General features: G+C 45.6%; 1 protein-coding gene across 1 annotated transcript in view; it reads left to right on the forward strand.

The window, feature by feature from the left end:
* The window catches only part of LOC132583619 (lysosomal acid glucosylceramidase-like), a 58,172-nt gene that overhangs the window by 16,942 nt on the left and 24,199 nt on the right, over positions 1 to 17,031 (forward strand). Inside the window, exon 2 of the mRNA XM_060255241.1 lies at positions 8,340 to 8,472. Within this exon, the coding sequence (XP_060111224.1) occupies positions 8,406 to 8,472 (67 nt within the window). The 5' untranslated portion in view covers positions 8,340 to 8,405. The remainder of the gene's footprint in view (positions 1 to 8,339; positions 8,473 to 17,031) is intronic.

A 17,031-nucleotide genomic window follows, 5' to 3' on the forward strand; every position in this document is an offset into this window, starting at 1 on the left:
CTCCTCGCCGGCTGTTTCTGATAGCCTGTGGCATCGGTCCCATCATTGTGGGGCCCAGGGGGCCGGCGCAGCGGCACGCTGAAGCAGTCTGTCGGTCACTTCCAGGTTCCTGTCCTGCATCTCGACCTGTGTTATTAGTGACAGGCTGCTTCGGCGTGCCGCTGCGCCGGCCCCCTGGGTCCCACAACGATGGGACCGATGCCACAGGGACGGGCTCGAAACACTCTATAACCCCTCAAAAGAACAGCAGTCTAGCTCGCTTCCCCCGAGCCCTGCCGCCATAAGCCTCAAGGGGGCTCATTTTGCGGCATCTCCCGGCGGGAGGCTGGCACCCGCACGGGACACATATCAAATGAAAGAGGGGGCGCAGGGCTATCAGAAACAGTCAGCGGAGGGAGTCGGGAGACCACCCCACTGGGGGATCCACACCCCGAAAGTGATGAAGGTGGCGCAGATAGAGCCAACAGAGCCAACAGGACAAAATAAATAGGCTGCATTATGCAGCACAGTTGAGAAAGTGCCTTATCCCATATACTGATGAAGTATATACAGGATTTGAGAACAAAATTGTTTCCGGCGGTGATATTTGGGGGATTTTTGGGACGTCACAGGAAGTGCTGTGAAGTCACTTCCTGTTTCCGGTAGTGGCATTTGGGGAAAATGATGTCATTTGGGGGAAATGATGTCACAGGAAGTGATGTCACTTCCCGTTTCCGGCAGGTGACGCGGGGAAAATGATGTCACAGGAAGTGATGCCACTTCCTGTTTCCGGTGGTGGCATGACGTCACCGGAAGTGACGTCACCGAAAGTGACGTCACTTCCTGTTTCCGGCGGCCCGCGCGCGCACACCCCTGCCTCCCCCACCCCGTTGTCCCTGGCTGGCCTTCAGACATTATGGTCACCCTAAAAGTAACACAGACACCCCATCCCAAGAGGAAGCCTTTCAATTGGAGACTGAAGCCTCTGGAGGTGAAAAGGCACATGGTCTCTGGGGGTGGGGCTTCCCCCCGCCGGCCAGCTAACTGGGGGCGGGAAGGAGCCTGGGAAAGTGGAAGAACCCTCGCTGGGACCTGGGGATTGGCAAGCCTAGTTCCACCACTTATTTTTCTACAAAATGACTTCTGAGTAAAGTGCATACGTTTGACAACAAGGCACAGCCTCTGGAGAGGCTTTTGTTCTGCTTGAGAAGTGATGATCAGATCACAGCAGTCGCTGTTTTAGGAGAGCCATCCCTTCTCATGGAAGACAGGAAGGTGGAATTCCTCTTTCTCTCTTCCAGGCCTCATTTTGGGCAGGAGCTCACAGAAGCGGAGCTCCGGAATAGGGTTGCCAAGTCCAAATCAAGAAATATCTGGGGACTTTGGGGGCGGAGCCAGGAACAAGGGCATGACAAGCATAATTGAACTCCAAGAGAGTTCTGGCCATCACATTTAAAGGGACAGCACACTTTTTAAAATGTCTTCCTTCCATAGGAAATAATGAAGGATAGAGGCACCTTCTTTTGGGGCTCATAGAATTGGACCCCCTGGTCCAATTGTTTTGAAACTTGGGGGGTACTTTGGGGAGAGGCACTAGATACTATACTGAAAATTTGGTGCCTCTACCTCAAAACACAGCTCCCCCAGAGCCCCCGAAACCTCCAGATCAATTCCCCATTATACCCTATGAGGATCGATCTCCACATAGGAAATAATGAAGACGTTTCCCTCTCCTCCCCCCGCACCCCGTTTCTGGTGACTCTGAAGGGGGATTGGCCTCTCTACTCATGAGTTGCTGCCAGCTTCTTCACAGCAACACAGACACACCATCCCAAGTTGAAGCCTTCCAATGGGAGACTGAAGCAGAAGAACCCCTGCTGGGACCTGGGGATTGGCAAGCCTCAAAATTTTATTGTGCTCATTCTTTTTATTCCCCCCCCCAAAAAAAAACTTGCTTCTGGGTGTGTGCACTGGAAGTAATATCATGAAGTTGTACCTGGACCATGGTCTGGTATTGGGGCGAAAACTCTACAGCAGAAGCCATTTTTACCATAGAGTTTTTGCGCTCCACCCCCAACATCATCACGTGATTTCACTTCTGGCACGTTCTGGAAGTGATGTTCCCAGTGCCATGTTGTTGGCGACATCGCCTGGGCCTCCCTCTTGCTCCTTGAGAGCCAGTTTGGTGTAGTGGTGAAGTGCACGGACTTTTATCTGGGAGAACTGGGTTTGATTCCCCACTCCTCCACTGGCACCTGCTGGAATGGCCTTGGGTCAGCCATAGCTCTCACAGAGCTGTCCTTGAAAGAGCTGCTTCTGGGAGAGCTCTCTCAGCCCCACCTAGAAGAAGATAGATATTGGATTTATATCCCGCCCTCCACTCCAAAGAGTCTCAGAGCGGCTCACAATCTCCTTTACCTTCCTCCCGCACAACAGACACCCTGTGAGGTGGGTGGGGCTGGAGAGGGCTCTCACAGCAGCTGCCCTTTCAAGGACAACCTCTGCCAGAGCTATGGCTGACCCAAGGCCATGCCAGCAGGTGCAAGTGGAGGAGTGGGGAATCAAACCCGGTTCTCCCAGATAAGAGTCCGCACACTTAACCACTACTCCAAACTGGCTCTCCTACTTCACAGGGTGTCTGTTGTGTGTGTGTGTGTGGGGGGGAGGTAGAGGAGATTGTGACCGTTCTGAGACTCTGAGACCGCTTTGAGATTCAGAGCATAGGGTGGGATATAAATACAATATCATCAACATCATCATCATCATCGTTATCTTCTTCTTTTTCTTCAGAAGTACCCCCATTCCCCTCCAGTTCCAGGAGGCTGTACCACGATGGAAGAAGATGCTTTAGTCATCTTCTAAAAATTTATGAGGGTGCCTTGCCTAATGAAAATAATTTTTCCTGTGGAATAATTGCACAGATCTCTGCATAGTTTCTTTGGCCATTAATCGCCTAGTACAGAGGTGGCCAAACGTCCTTAAAATGAGAGCCACATAGTAGAAACCCGGGCTTTTTCTGAGCAGGAACACACAGGAACGCAGTTCCGGCTAGCTTGGCATCAGGGGGTGTGGCCTAATAGGCAAACGAGTTCCTGCTGGGCTTTCTCTATTTAAAAAAAGCCCTTGTATAAACGGCAGACGTCTGAGAGCCAGTTTGGTGTAGTGGTTAAGTGTGCGGACTCTTATCTGGGAGAACCAGGTTTAATTTCCCACTCCTTCACTTACAGCTGCTGGAATGGCCTTGGGTCAGCCATAGCTCTTGCAGGAGTTGTCCTTGAAAGGGCAGCTTCTGGGAGAGCTCTCAGCCCCGCCCACCTCACAGGGTGACCGTTGTGGGGGGAGAAGATATGGAAAATTGTAAACCGCTCTGAGTCTCTGATTCAGAGAGAAGGGCGGGGTATAAATCTGCAGTTGTCATCTTCTTCTTCTTCTTCAAGACATGAACATCAGATTTTGAGAGAAGGAAGGAAGGAAGGAAATAGTTGGGGAGGGAGGAGAGGGGTGGGAAGAAAGCAACTTTAAATGCATTCTCCAAGTTGCTGGCTGGCTTGGCAAAGTGAGCTAAGACAAAAATGTGTGAGCTGGAGGCTAGAAATCTGTGAGTTATCTCACGCTAACTCAGCTTAGAGGAAACACTGCACACAATGTGTGTGAAAGAGTCACTTGTGGCTCCTGAGTTGCAGTCTGGCCACCCCAGGCCTAGTACATCCTGGTGGGTTCACTGACAAAGGTGACCAGAACCAGATTTATACCCCTGAATTCTCATACGGACTTTGCAGGGCCAGCCAAACTAGGTGATCGTCTAGGGCGCCAGCCTTCTGGGGGCACCAAATTGGATGCCCGCCATGTGACTTAGTAATTGGTTAGTTATTAGTTATCTACGGCTCCGAATCGTGGGTATTATACCGTCATCATCTGCGACTCCTTGAGCGCTTTCATCAGCGCTGCCTTCGCACCATCCTCAACATCCACTGGAGTGACTTTGTGACCAACACTGAAGTCCTCAAGTGGGCGGAGGTTACCAGCATCGAGGCGTTGCTGTTGAAGACGCAGCTGCGCTGGGCAGGGCATATCTCCAGGATGGAAAACCACCGCCTTCCCGAGATTGCCCTGTATGGCGAACTTTCCACCGGCCATCGAAATAGAGGGGCACCAAAGAAGAGGTACAAGGACTCCTTGAAGAAATCCCTTGGTACCTGTCGCATTAACTATCACTAGTGGTCTGACCTAGCCTCAGATCGCAAAGCATGGAGGCACACCATCCACCAGGCTGTCTCTTCCTTCGAGAACGCACGCATAGCTGGTCTTGAGGACAAAAGGAGATCGGGGAAGAATCGTACTGCTACAGCACCAACCCCAAATCAGACTTTTCCCTGCAGCCACTGTGGCCGGACCTGCCTGTCCCGCATTGGTCTTGTCAGCCACCAGCGAGCCTGCAGCAGATGTGGACTACTGCACCTTTCTTAAATTTTCGTTCGCGAAGTCAAGCCGAGAGAGAGAGTTATTAGTACTGTGAGCTAGTAATTAGTACTGAACGGATTTATTAGTACATATGACTTGTTAGTACATGTGATTTATTAGTACGTGAGTTAAATTCATTAGTGCATGTGAATTAGCAATTAGTACTGAACAGATTTAATCATTCTTAGTAGCATTATTAGAGCAAAATGTTTTTCTATATTATAGTGACTGTAGCCTTGAAATTAAAAGATGTTTGCTCCTAGGGAGGACAGCTATGGTGAACCTGGGCAGTACAATAAAAAGTGGAGATATCACCCTGCCAACAAAAGTCCATATAGTCAAAGCGATGGTATTCCCAATAGTAACGAATGGCTGTTAGAGTAGGACCATAAGGAAGGCCGAGCGCAGAAGATGTTCGAGCTGTGGTGCTGGAGAAGACTCTTGAGCGTCCCTTGGACTGCAAGAAGATCAAATCAGTCAGTCCTAAGGGAAATCAACCCTGACTGTTCCCTGGAAGGTCACAGATGCTGAAGCTGAAGCACAAATACTTTGGCCACCCAATGGGAAGGGAGCACTCACTGGAGAAGACCCTGATGCTGGGAAAGACAGAAGGCAAATAGAAGAAGGGGACGGCAAAAGATGAGATGGCTGGACAGCGTTACTGATGTAACAAACACGAATTTGAGCAGACTTTGGAGGATGATGGAAGACAAGAGGGCCTGGCATGACTTGGTCCATGGGGTCGCAAAGAGTCCGACTCGAACGTGCAGGACCACTTTGCAGGACCAGCTCTGCCATTAGGCATGACTTGTGACTCATGTGCCTTTATCAGTGCGGGGGCAGGGGACAGAAGTTAGCCTTGGCTAGGGTGCCAGACAGCCGACTTCGGGACTTTGAATTGCTTGCTATGTATTGAATTGGGCGTGAATTCTGAGGACTTTGTTATGGGTTGTACTTGTGTGAATGTAATGAGAGTTTTGTAATTCTACATGATTGGGTTATTTGGCATATTCGTACTGTGAACATTTCTGGGCAGTGATGCTGAGTATGTAATTTTAAATATTGAAGAGTACATAAATGACTGACACACTACGTTTTGTAATTAGCACTGAACAGATTTAATCATTCTTTCTAGCGCTATTAGAGCAAAAAATGTTTTTCTATATTGCTCTGAGTTGCCAGGAGGGATCTGGTAACCCTGCTTGGCAGGCACTAGGAGAGGAATTGGCAGGCACTAGGGTAGCTTTGAATGCTTTAGAGCAGGGGGGGCGAGACTTGCTTAATGTAAGAGCCGCGTGGAATAAACACCAGATGTTAGAGAGCCGCAAGACAGGAACATCAGATGTTGGAAGGAAGGAAGGAAAATAGATGGGAGAGGAAGGAGGTAGAGGTGGAACGAAAGCAACTTTAACTGCATTCTCCAAGCCGTCAGCTGGCTTGGCTTGGGAAAAGGACTTAAGGAAACAAATGCCTTCTCCAAGCTGGACTCATTGGTGGGGGCTTCGAGAGCCACACAATATGTGTGAGAGAGCCACGTGTGGCTCCCGAGCCACAGTTTGGCCACCCATGCTTTAGAGAGCCATTTTGGTGTAGTGGTTAAGTGCGCAAACTCTTATCTGAGGGGGTTAGCCATAGCTTTTGTCGGAGTTGTCCTTGAAAGGGCAGCTTCTGTCAGAGCTCTCTCAGCCCCACCTACCTCACAGGGTTTTTGTGGGGGAGGAAAGGAAAGGAGTTTGTGAAGCACTCTGAGATTCAGAGAGGTGGGTGGGATATAAATCCAGTATCATCATCATCTTCTTCTTCATTCAGGCGTGTCAAACTCATTTGTTATGAGGGCCAGATCCGACATAAATGTGACCCTGTTGGGTTAAGCCATGTGTGTCATAAAATGCCAGGTAGCGGAGATGTTATAAAGGACACAGACAAAACTTAAAACAAGCATAAAGCATTCGCACTCATTGGTCTTAAAGGTGCTTTCTTTGTATCTCTCTCATGAAACCCAGGGAACTGGGCAAAGGAAGATCAGGCTCTTTCCTTCCTTCCCCAGGGGACCAGGAGGGGGAGGAGGAGCCTCAGCCAATAGAAGGAAGAGAGGCTTGGCTCAGTAGCTCTGTTGTGCAATTGAGAGAGCCTGGCAAAGCAAGCTCTCCCTCCCCTCCTTCCTCTCCAAGGGAGGAACCTCAGCCAATGGAGAAAGTAAAGGTTTTGCTCTGAAGCTCCTATGTGATTGAGCAAGCCTGGCAAAGCAAGCTGTTATGCAGAAGGAAGCAAGAGAGAGGGAGAATCATAGAGTTGGAAGGGAATTTAATCATTCTTTCTAGCGCTATTAGAGCAAAAATGTTTTTCTGTATTGCTTTTATATTGAGAAGGAAGCAGATGACAGCCAGTTGCTCGGGGGCACGATAGGAGCCCTCTGGGGGGCCTGATTCGGCCCCTGGGCCACATGTTTGACACCCCTGCTTTATAACATTTTTTTTAAAAAATGTTGAAAGATCTGATCAGGAAGTTCCCATGAACATTTGTTCCCCTGAGCCTTGACAGTGGAAAAACCTTCCGGGAATACAGAAGTATTGGAAGGATGTTGTGTATGCGGACCAAAGTGAAGACTGTGTAGGACAGGGGTGGCCAAACTTTCTTAACATAAGAGCCACACAGAATAAACATCAGAAGCTTGAGAGCCACAAGACGTAAACATCAGATGTTTGAGAGAAGGAAGGAAGGGGTGGAATAGGGTTGCCAATCCCCAGGTGGGGGCAGGTGATCCCCCGGTTTGGAGGCCCTCCCCCCGCTTCAGGGTCGTCAGAAAGCGGGGGGAGGGAAGGGAAATGTCTGCTGGGAACTCTGTTATTCCCTACGGCGATTTATTCCCATAGAAAATCATGGAGAATTGATCCGCGGGTACCTGGAGGTCTGGGGAGGCTGTTTTTTGGGGTAGAGGCACCAAATTTTCAGTATAGCATCTAATGCCTCTCCCACAAATACCCCCCAAGTTTCAAAAAGATTGGTCCAGGGGGTCCAATTCTATGAGCCCGAAAAGAAGGTGCCCCTATCCTTCATTATTTCCTATGGAAGGAAAGAATTTAAAAGGTGTGCCATCCCTTTAAATGTGATGGCCAGAACTCCCTTTGGAGTTCTATTATGCTTGTCACACTTGCTCCCGGCTCCGCCCCTAATGTCTCCTGGCCCCACCCCCAAAGTCTCCTGGCTCCAGCCCCCAAAGTCCCCAGGTATTTCTTGAATTGGACTTGGCAACCCTGGGGTGGAAAGAAAGCAATTTTAACTTGAAATGCATTCTTCAAATTGCCAGCTGGCTTGGCTTGGAGAAGTGATTTGAAGAGAGTACTGCCTTCTCCAGCCGCACAATACGTGTGAAAGAGCCGCATGTGACTCCTGAGCCACAGTTTGGCCACCCCTGGTGTAGGGTTTTCTGCCTGGATCATTGGAGTCATAAGAATGGAGCTTGGGGACTCAGGACCAATGGGCAGCAGGATCCAAATCCCTGCTGCCCTGCACCAATCACGAGCCCCCTGCTGGTTTGAATGACCCAATAATGTGCTTGCAGGGGAACCCTGAGTTGTATATACCAGGGGTGGCCAACGGTAGTGCTCGAGATGTTTTTTTGCCTACAACTCCCATTAGCCCCAGCCATTGGCCATGCTGGCTGGGGCTGATGGGAGTTGTAGGCAAAAAAAATCTGGAGAGCCACCATTGGCCACCCCTGGTATATACAGTTGGCCCAGTTCCCCAGTCCTTTTAGTGCAGCCCTATACTATGCTGTATCTAATAAAGAGCTAATTGTCACTACACCTCGCCTCCTCAGTGCATCCAACCCACTACAAAGCTCTAGAGGGACGGGGCCGTGGGATTCAAATCACATCCCTTTTCTTTTCTCCTTTCAGGTACCCGAAGCTGCCGACTCCCTTCTGGACGGTGAAATTCATACCAAGGTGTGCCAGGGTGTTGCCATGTGGCAGGGGAAAGTCGGTTACTTGGCTGGAGTCCTGTTTTTCCAGTTGACAATTAGCCTGGCAGGTGAGAGCGTGAAATTGCCCGGGAGTCGCTTCAGGACAAATGAAAGAAAGTGCTTCCAAACACAACGCCTAATTAAAGTGGATGCAATTCCGTGCCCAAGGTGTGGCAGTGGCCGTCGACTTTACAAAGAGGGAGCTGGAGAAAGTTGTCACGATAGCAGGGATGGTGGTGGAACTGGTGCCTTTCCTTGCTGGGAAATGCTTTCAGACAAAGGGTTCCCTGGAAAGTACCCTGGTGTCCAGTTGCCAGTTTTGTGTAGTGGTTAAGAGTGGCGGACTCTAATCTGGAGAACTGGGTTTGATTCCCCATTCTTCCTCCACATGCAGCCAGCTGAGTGACCTTGGGTCAGTCACAAATTCTCTCAGAGCTGTTCTCGAAAGAGCAGTTCTCTCAGAGCTCTCTCAGCCCCGTCTATCTCGCAGGGTGACTGTTGTGAGGAGAAGGCGATTGGAAGCTGCTCTGAGACTCCAAGTGAGGGGTAGGGTATAAATCCAATTTCTTCCTCCCCACCTCTCAGGGCCTCCTGTGAACATCTAGGCCAGGGGTATCCACCTTTTCTGGTGCCCACCAAGTATTTTTAGGAAGTAGGTGGGGCCAGATGAGGCTTCTGCCCAGCAAGGCTTCTGATTGGCCTCTGGGAATTTGATTGGCTGTGCAGAGTTTTTAAAACATTGCTTTAGCAGCAACTGCCACTGCAGCACAAGGTTTGGTGCTATGTGTTTGAAGTTAAGCTGCGGCAGCCATTTTATAGCTGCCATTTTGTTCCCACACCCACCATATTATGTAGGGTTGCCAGCCCGCAGGTCCCAGGAGGAGATCCCCAATTTTTGAGGGCTCCTCTCTTTCATGCACCAGCTGGCCAGCAGGGGAACCCGCTACCCTAAAGAGGGACATTTCCACACGATGTCCCCAACATGTTGACATCACTTGGAAGTGATATCATCACATTAGTGACATCACACAAGGATGCTTTGGTCTTTGGGCAACTTCTATGATTTTTGAGGGTGAAAAAGCCATAGAGTTTTGCCCAAATACCAGAATGTCCTTATCCAACCTCAGAACGTCTCCCAAATCCCACTGCTGGACAGGTGAGGGGATCTGGCAATGCTAATGTCATGCCAGAATTCCAAATGTACCCAAAAGCTCAAAAAGGTTAGGGACCCCTGCCCTAGCTTCATTCACATGGATGCACTCCTCCACAATCACACACACACACACACACACACACACACACACACACAGGCAAAGCAAGAAGAAGAAGATTGCAGATTTATACCCCACCCTTCTCTCTGAATCGCAGGAGGATTTGGGAGACGTTTTGGGGGTGGAATGGAGACACTCTGGTATTTGGGCGAAACTCTATGGTTCAAGCTGGCTTGTTTTACAAGAGGAATCCAAATCCAACTTCTGCAACCTCAGAAGCAAAATTCTGCAGCCTTCTGGTAGCACCCTCTAGATAATAGGGTTGTCAACCTCCAGGTGGCACCTGGAGATCACCTGTTATCATAATTGATCTCCAGGCTACCGAGCAGTTCCCCTAGAGAAAATGGCTGCTTTGGAGGGATGGCTCTAAGGCATTACATCTGGTGGAGGTCCCTCCCCCCCCCCGACTCCACCCCTAAAGTTTGATGTGGTGGTTAAGAGTGGTGGACTCTAATCTGGGAGAACTGGGTTTGATTCCCCACTCCTCCTCTGCATGCAGCTGCTGGGTGACTGTGGATCAGCCACAGTTCTCTCTGAGCCATTCTCAAAACAGCTGTTCTCTTGGAGGCCTCTCAGCCCCACCTGCCTCACAGGGTGTCTGTTGTGGGGAGAGGAAGGAAAAGGAGATTTTAAGTTGCTCTGAGACTCCAATCTAATCTCCTCCTCTTCTTCTTCTCCTTCTTCCTCCTCCTCCTTCCCCCTCCTCTTCCTCTTCTTCTTTTCCTCCTTCTCCTCTTCTTCTTCCTCCTTCCTCATTCTCTTCCCCCTCCTCCTCCTCTTTTTCTTTTTCTCCTTCTTCCTCCTCCTCTTATTTTTCCTTCTCCTTCTTCCTCCTCCTCCTCCCCCCTCCTCCTCTTCTTCTTTTTCTCCTTCCTCCTCTTCCTATTCTTCTTCTTCCTCCTCCTTCTCCTTCTCCCTCCTCTTCTTTTTCTCCTTCCTCCTCCTCCTCTTCCTCCTCCTCCTCTTCCTTCCTCATTCTCTTCCCCTTCCTCCTCCTCCTCTTCCTTCCTCATTCTCTTCCCCTTCCTCCTCCTCCTTTTTCTCTTTACTCCTTTTCTTCTTCTTTTTCCTCCTCCTCCTCCTGCTCCTTCTTCCTCTTCTTTTTCTCCTTCCTCCTCCTCTTCTCCTCTTCTTCTTCTTTTTCTCCTTCTCCTTCTTCTTCCTCTTCTTCTTCCTCCTCCTTCTTCCCCCTCCTCCTCCTCCTCCTCTTCTTCTTTTTCTCCTTCCTCCTCTTCTTTTTTTTTGTGTTAACCAGATTTATTAAATTTTTGTAATATATTGAAATGTATTTCAAATAATAAAAAAGAAAAAGAAAACAAGCAATATTTCAATCCTTATCAATACATTACACATTTTCTTTTTTTTCTCACTTCCCCTACCTCTTTTCTTTGACCTCCATCGGTGCTTCAAGCTATTGAGAAAAAACAATTAAGGTACCATCCGTTTTAGAATCTTGCACTATAAAACTTACATAAAATCTAATAACATGTCTATATCTCGCTTCTAGCTTTCCTTCAGGACATTGTTAGCACATCCTGAACTTATTTATCTCAATATACTTAATCATATCACCTTAAGCTTTTAGTTCACCCATAGTATTACACTTATCATTCATCTATTATCACACCAGTTATAGCTATTTAATTCTTTTTAAGTATTACACTTATCTTTCATCGATTTATTATCACATCACTTATAACTGTTTGTTGCAATTATCACTGTTTTCTAACTGCTAATAAAAGGTGCTATCGTATATTGATTCTAAAAATTCTTTCTAATCACCTGTCTCCCCCATTTTCCCCAATTTCAGGTTATACTTTCAAAAACCACCAAATGTCTCTTAACTTTCCATTGCTTTTCAATATAGTCCTGAAACTTCTTCCATTCATCTTTAAATTTTTCTGCATCACTGTCTTTCAAGATTCTAGTAAGTCTATCCATTTCACTCCAATGTAAAGTTTTTAAAATCCAGTACCATTTATCTGGTATTTCAGCTTGCTTCCACTTTTGTGCAAACAGTGTTCTTGCAGCTGACAACATATACCACACCAAAGTCCTGTTTGCTTCGGAAAACTTTCCATTTGTAATCCTACCAGAAAGGTATCTGGTGCTTTTTTAACTGCATATCCCAAAATCTTCAACATCTCTTGTTGAATCATTTGCCAAAATTGTCTTGCTTTTTCACATGTCCACCACATATGGTAAAAAGAGCTTTCATGCTTTTTACATTTCCAACACCGATCAGATGTCTGCTTGTTCATTTTTGCTAACTTCTTAGGTGTCATATACCACCTGTATTGCATTTTCAGACAGTTTTCTTTTATATTATTACATGTCGATATTTTCATAGAGTTCTTCCATAGGTGTTCCCATGTCTCCATTGAAATTTCTTTATTCATATTTATTGCCCATTTAATCATTTGAGATTTTACTACTTCGTCTTCTGTAGACCATTTCGATAACAATTTATACATCTTTGCAATCAACTTTTTATCTTCCCCTAATAGCACTTTTTCCATTTCTGTCTGATCTTGCCTTATACCTGTAGTCCTGATATCTTTATCCACTAAACTTTTAATTTGTAGCATCTGGAACCAATTAAATTTGTCTTGCAGTTCTTCCTCTGCTTTTAATTTTACTTTGCCACCCTTAATTTTTAGCAATTGTTTGTATGTAACCCATTTGTCTTCCTGTGAGTCAGAAATCCATTTTATAACTTCCATTGGTACAATCCACAGTGGTTTCTCTCATCACCATATTTAAAATATCTTTTCCAAGTATCCAAGAAACTTCTTATAAAATGATGCCGGAAGAAACCATCCATCTTCTCCTTCCCATAATACAAATATGCATGCCAACCAAATAGATTTCCATGACCTTCTAACGCCAATAATTTCTGGTTGGATAAGGTTATCCAGTCCCTGAGCCATACTAAACGTACTGCTTCATGATATAATTTATGATCCGGCAGTTGAAAATCTCCTCGTTCTTTCGCATCAATTAGTATTTTCCTTCTGATTCTTGGTTTTTTTCCCACCCATACAAATTCAGAAATCTTTTTTTTTTTTGCCATCTATTGAATTGTTTAACATCTATCACAATTGGAATTGTTTGGAAGAGGAACAACATTCTTGGTAAGACATTCATTTTCACGGCAGCTATCCTACCCAAAAAAGACAAGTTCAGTTTATTCCATTTCAACATATCAGCTTTAATTTTACACCAAAGTTTATCATAGTTATTTTTAAACAGATCTATATTTTTCATCGTGATCTCTACACCCAAATATCTTACTTTCGAGGTGACTTCACATCCAGTTGCATTTGAAATTCTTTCTGTTTGCACAATAATAAATTTTTACTTAAAATTTGCGATTTTTCTTTATTTATGTAAAACCCAGCAAGGTCACCATATTCTCTGATTTTTCCAATAACAATGGTAATACTTGTATTGGATTTTCAGTAATAAACATCATATCATCTTATTTATAAGTCCATCCTTTCAATTTTAGCCCCTCTATTTCCTTATCTTCTGTTATTTGCAACAACAAAATCTCTAGAGTCATTATAAATAGCAATGGAGATAGAGGGCAACCTTGTCTTGTACCCTTGCTGATAACCATTTGCTCCGTTAAATCTGAATTAACACATAGCTTAGCTCGCTGTTCAGTATATATCGCCTTCACCATTCTTATAAAGTCTTTTCCCAACTCTACTTTTTCCATCACAGCAAACAGAAAGTTCCAATTAAGATTGTCAAAGGCTTTCTCCGCATCAGCAAAAAAGAGTGCCACTTCTTTTTCCGGATGTTTTTCTTAATACTCTACAATGTCCACCACTATTCTGATATTGTCTCTAGTTTGCCTCTTCGGGAGAAAGCCTGCTTGTTCCTCACAGATAAATCTATGCAGGTATTGTTTTAGCCTTTCCGCCAAAATTTTTGCAAAGATTTTGTAGTCATTGTTAAGCAATGAAATCGGTCTATAATTTTTCACATTTGTAGCATCTCTGTCTTCTTTTGGTAACAAGTATTTGGCACTTGCCCATCCAAACGGATATTATTCATCAATTTTTGGAGCATTGGAACTAATATATTTATAAGAACTTTGTAAAATGTTATTGAAAAGCCATCTGGTCCCGGTGCTTTCCCTATTTTCATTGAACTGATTGCAGCTTCTATTTTACCTTTTTCAATTGGATCATTCAATGTTTCTTTCATCATTTCTGTTGTTGGATTTACCTTCACATTTTGTAAATAAGCTTCTATTCTTTCTTTATCAACTCGCTGGCCTTTAAATAAGTTAGCATAGTACTTGTAGAATTCCCTTTTGATGCCCTCCTGGTCTACAATTTCTTTGCCACCAGTTTTAATCTTGTTTATGTATTTATTTTCCCTTCTTTTCTTCATTTGCCACGCCAAATACTTTCCAGGTTTGTTTGCCCCTTCAAAAGATTTTTGTTGGAGTCTTTTCAAATTCCATTCCACCTCTTTATTCAGTAAATGACTTATTCAGTAAATGACTTAACTCTGAAAAATTGTAATTTCTTGCAAAAAAAAATTTTTCGCCGGTCTCTTTCTTAATTCAATTTCTTTTTTACTTATTTCCCTTTGTAAGTCCAAGAATTGCTTTTCATTTGCCCTTCTGTCATTATTCAATGTAATTAATGTTCCTCTCATCACAGCCTTATAGGCATCCCAAACTGTTTGAAATTGTACCTCTTGGTTGTCATTTATTTGGAAAAAAGCTTTAGTTTCTTTTTCTAGCGATGCCACTACCTCCACTTTCTGTAATATCATTTATCCTCCACCTCCTCTCTTTTTTCCTCCCTTTAGCCAACCACATCAACGGGTTATGGTCTGCACCTATTTTTGGAAGAATCTCTACTTTTTTTGTGCTCAGCCCCAGCTCTTTTGTAGCCCATAACATATCAATCCTAGAAAAGGTGTTATGTCTGGCTAAAAAAAAAGTATAGTCTGGTACCCTGGGGTTAAATTTTCTCCACATATCTTCTAAGCTCTCTTGTTTAATTAGTTCAAAAAATGCTTTAGGTAGTTTCCCATCTACATTTCCCCCCCAGATCTATCTAAGGAGTTCTGGATAGTTCCATTAAAGTCACCCATAAGCATTATCTGATTGTATGTTACTTGATCCAGTTGTTTCATAATATCATTGAAAAAGTCACTCTTAGCCCCATTAGGAGCATAAAGTCCCAACAACAGAGTCTTTTTGCCATACATCAAAACTTCTACTACCAAATATCTACCTTCATTATCTTTAAAAATCAGTTTTGGCTCCAGCTCCTTCTTTATGTAAAAAATCACTCCCCTTTTTTTTTCTTTAGCCAATGAACCAAATTCTTCCCCTAAAAATTTGTTACATAAAAATTTGTAATCTGATTGTCTAATGTGTACTTCTTGTAGACAAATTATATTACATTTTTGTTTTGTAATCCAATGAAATGTCGCTCTTCGTTTTTGCGGCGAATTTAGGCCATTAACAGTACAAGAAATTAATTTGTAATCCATAATGATTCTTCAATTAAGCTGCGTCCCCAAAATCCTTATTGTCTGCCAAAAACCCTTCCATGCCTTGAATGTCGATTATGGAATACTTCAGCCTTTTATACTCAAAAGTAAGTCCGGCTGGTAAAATCCATCTATATCAACCAGTCCTTGAAATGATACAAAGTTAGGCTTTATTTGATAATCCATATGCATTGAACGAAAAGGAATTGGGACTGATACCAAACAATGTTGCAAAGCATACTTAAGGATACTACATCAAAGGTTTCCCAAACAAAAGCTTCTATTCTAAACAACGGGGAGTCCAAGTGCGAAGATTCACACGGTAACTTTCCCTTATCAGTTTCCTGTGGTCTCTCTTCCTGGGACTCGCTGGCATCTTGTCCCTGGGGGCATTTTATCTTCAAAGGAATGCATTCTTACATTTGTTAGTAATTGCAAAGCGAGTTCAAACAGTACACTGGCAACATTACACTGTGATGTGCATAGTATTCTATAGTGTTAGTAACATTGGTTCAACATGGCTACTAGGTTTTAATAAGCATATTAAATTCAGGTAGATTGACATTGCCTGACACCAACTCCCAACAAAATCAGCACCATAGTCGACGTTCCGGAACCCAAATCCAAACAGGAGCTACAAGCATTTTTGGTGCTCCTGAACTTTTATTGTTTCTTCCTGCCCCTCAATGCCATGTTTGTGGAACCCCTGCACCGTCTCCTCGACAAAGCAAGCCTCTGCATTCCAGGCCATCAAAGACCTTCTGATCTCCAACAAGGTCCTGGCGCACATCGATGAATCCTTGCCGGTCATCCTTGCCTGAGATGCATCCCCATATGGCGTCGGAGTGTTCCTCGGCCATCACCTCCCAGATGGCAAGGGGGTGCCAGTGGCTTATTACTCCCGTGCCCTGAACTCGCCCGAACGCAACTACACGCAAATCAACAAAAAAGAAACCCGGCCAGAACCACCCTGTCCAACACTAGGAGTCCACCCGCAACCCATGGTCCTGGCTGCACTTGGACTTTGCGGGCCCATTCCAGGGGAAAATATTCTTTATTTTGGTGGCCATCGTTGCGGGAGTAAAAAAGTTTCACAACTACCTCTACAGGCGACCATACACCATTGCCACCGACCACAAGGCCCTGCTGGATCTACTCGCTCCTGACTGGCAACCCCCCCCCCCCAGATGCTCTCCCCCCAGGTCCTGTGCTGGTCTATCTTCCTCGCAGACTACTAATACTCCCTGCAGCATCGGCCAGGAAAAGCAATGGGGCATGCCGACACCTTCAGTCACCTGCCATTACCAGCCCAAGACCTGCACCCCGCACCGGCCTTCCAGATCCTATTCATCTAGGACCTTCCCAACTTGCAAGCTGCTGACATCACCCGCCACTCGGGTAAGGACCGCATCTTATCCCGTATTCTCAACTGGGTGGGGAGGGGGTGGCTTACCGGCCAGGTAGGCCCAGAATTTACAGCTTTTTCCTCGTGCCGGGATGAACTCTCTTCCCACAAGGGATGTCTTCTCTGGGGCAGCCAGGTGGTGGTTCCCGCTCCTTTGCGCCTACAATTTCTGGAAGCCCTGCATGAGACACACCAGGGCATCATTAAAATGAAAGCGCTCACCTGGAGCTATGTGTGGTGGCCCCGGATGGACAGTGAGATTGAAGCCTGGGTCAAGCGATGCCAAGCCTGCCAGGAAACCCGGCCAGAACCACCCCGTGCAACACTGGGAGTCCACCCGCAACCCATGGTCCTGGCTGCACTTGGACTTTGTGGGTCCATTACAAGGGAAAATATTCTTTATTTTGGTGGACTCTTACACCAAG

This window comes from Heteronotia binoei, chromosome 1 (genome assembly GCF_032191835.1).
Source record: "Heteronotia binoei isolate CCM8104 ecotype False Entrance Well chromosome 1, APGP_CSIRO_Hbin_v1, whole genome shotgun sequence".
In the NCBI taxonomy this organism is placed as follows: Eukaryota; Metazoa; Chordata; class Lepidosauria; order Squamata; family Gekkonidae; genus Heteronotia; species Heteronotia binoei.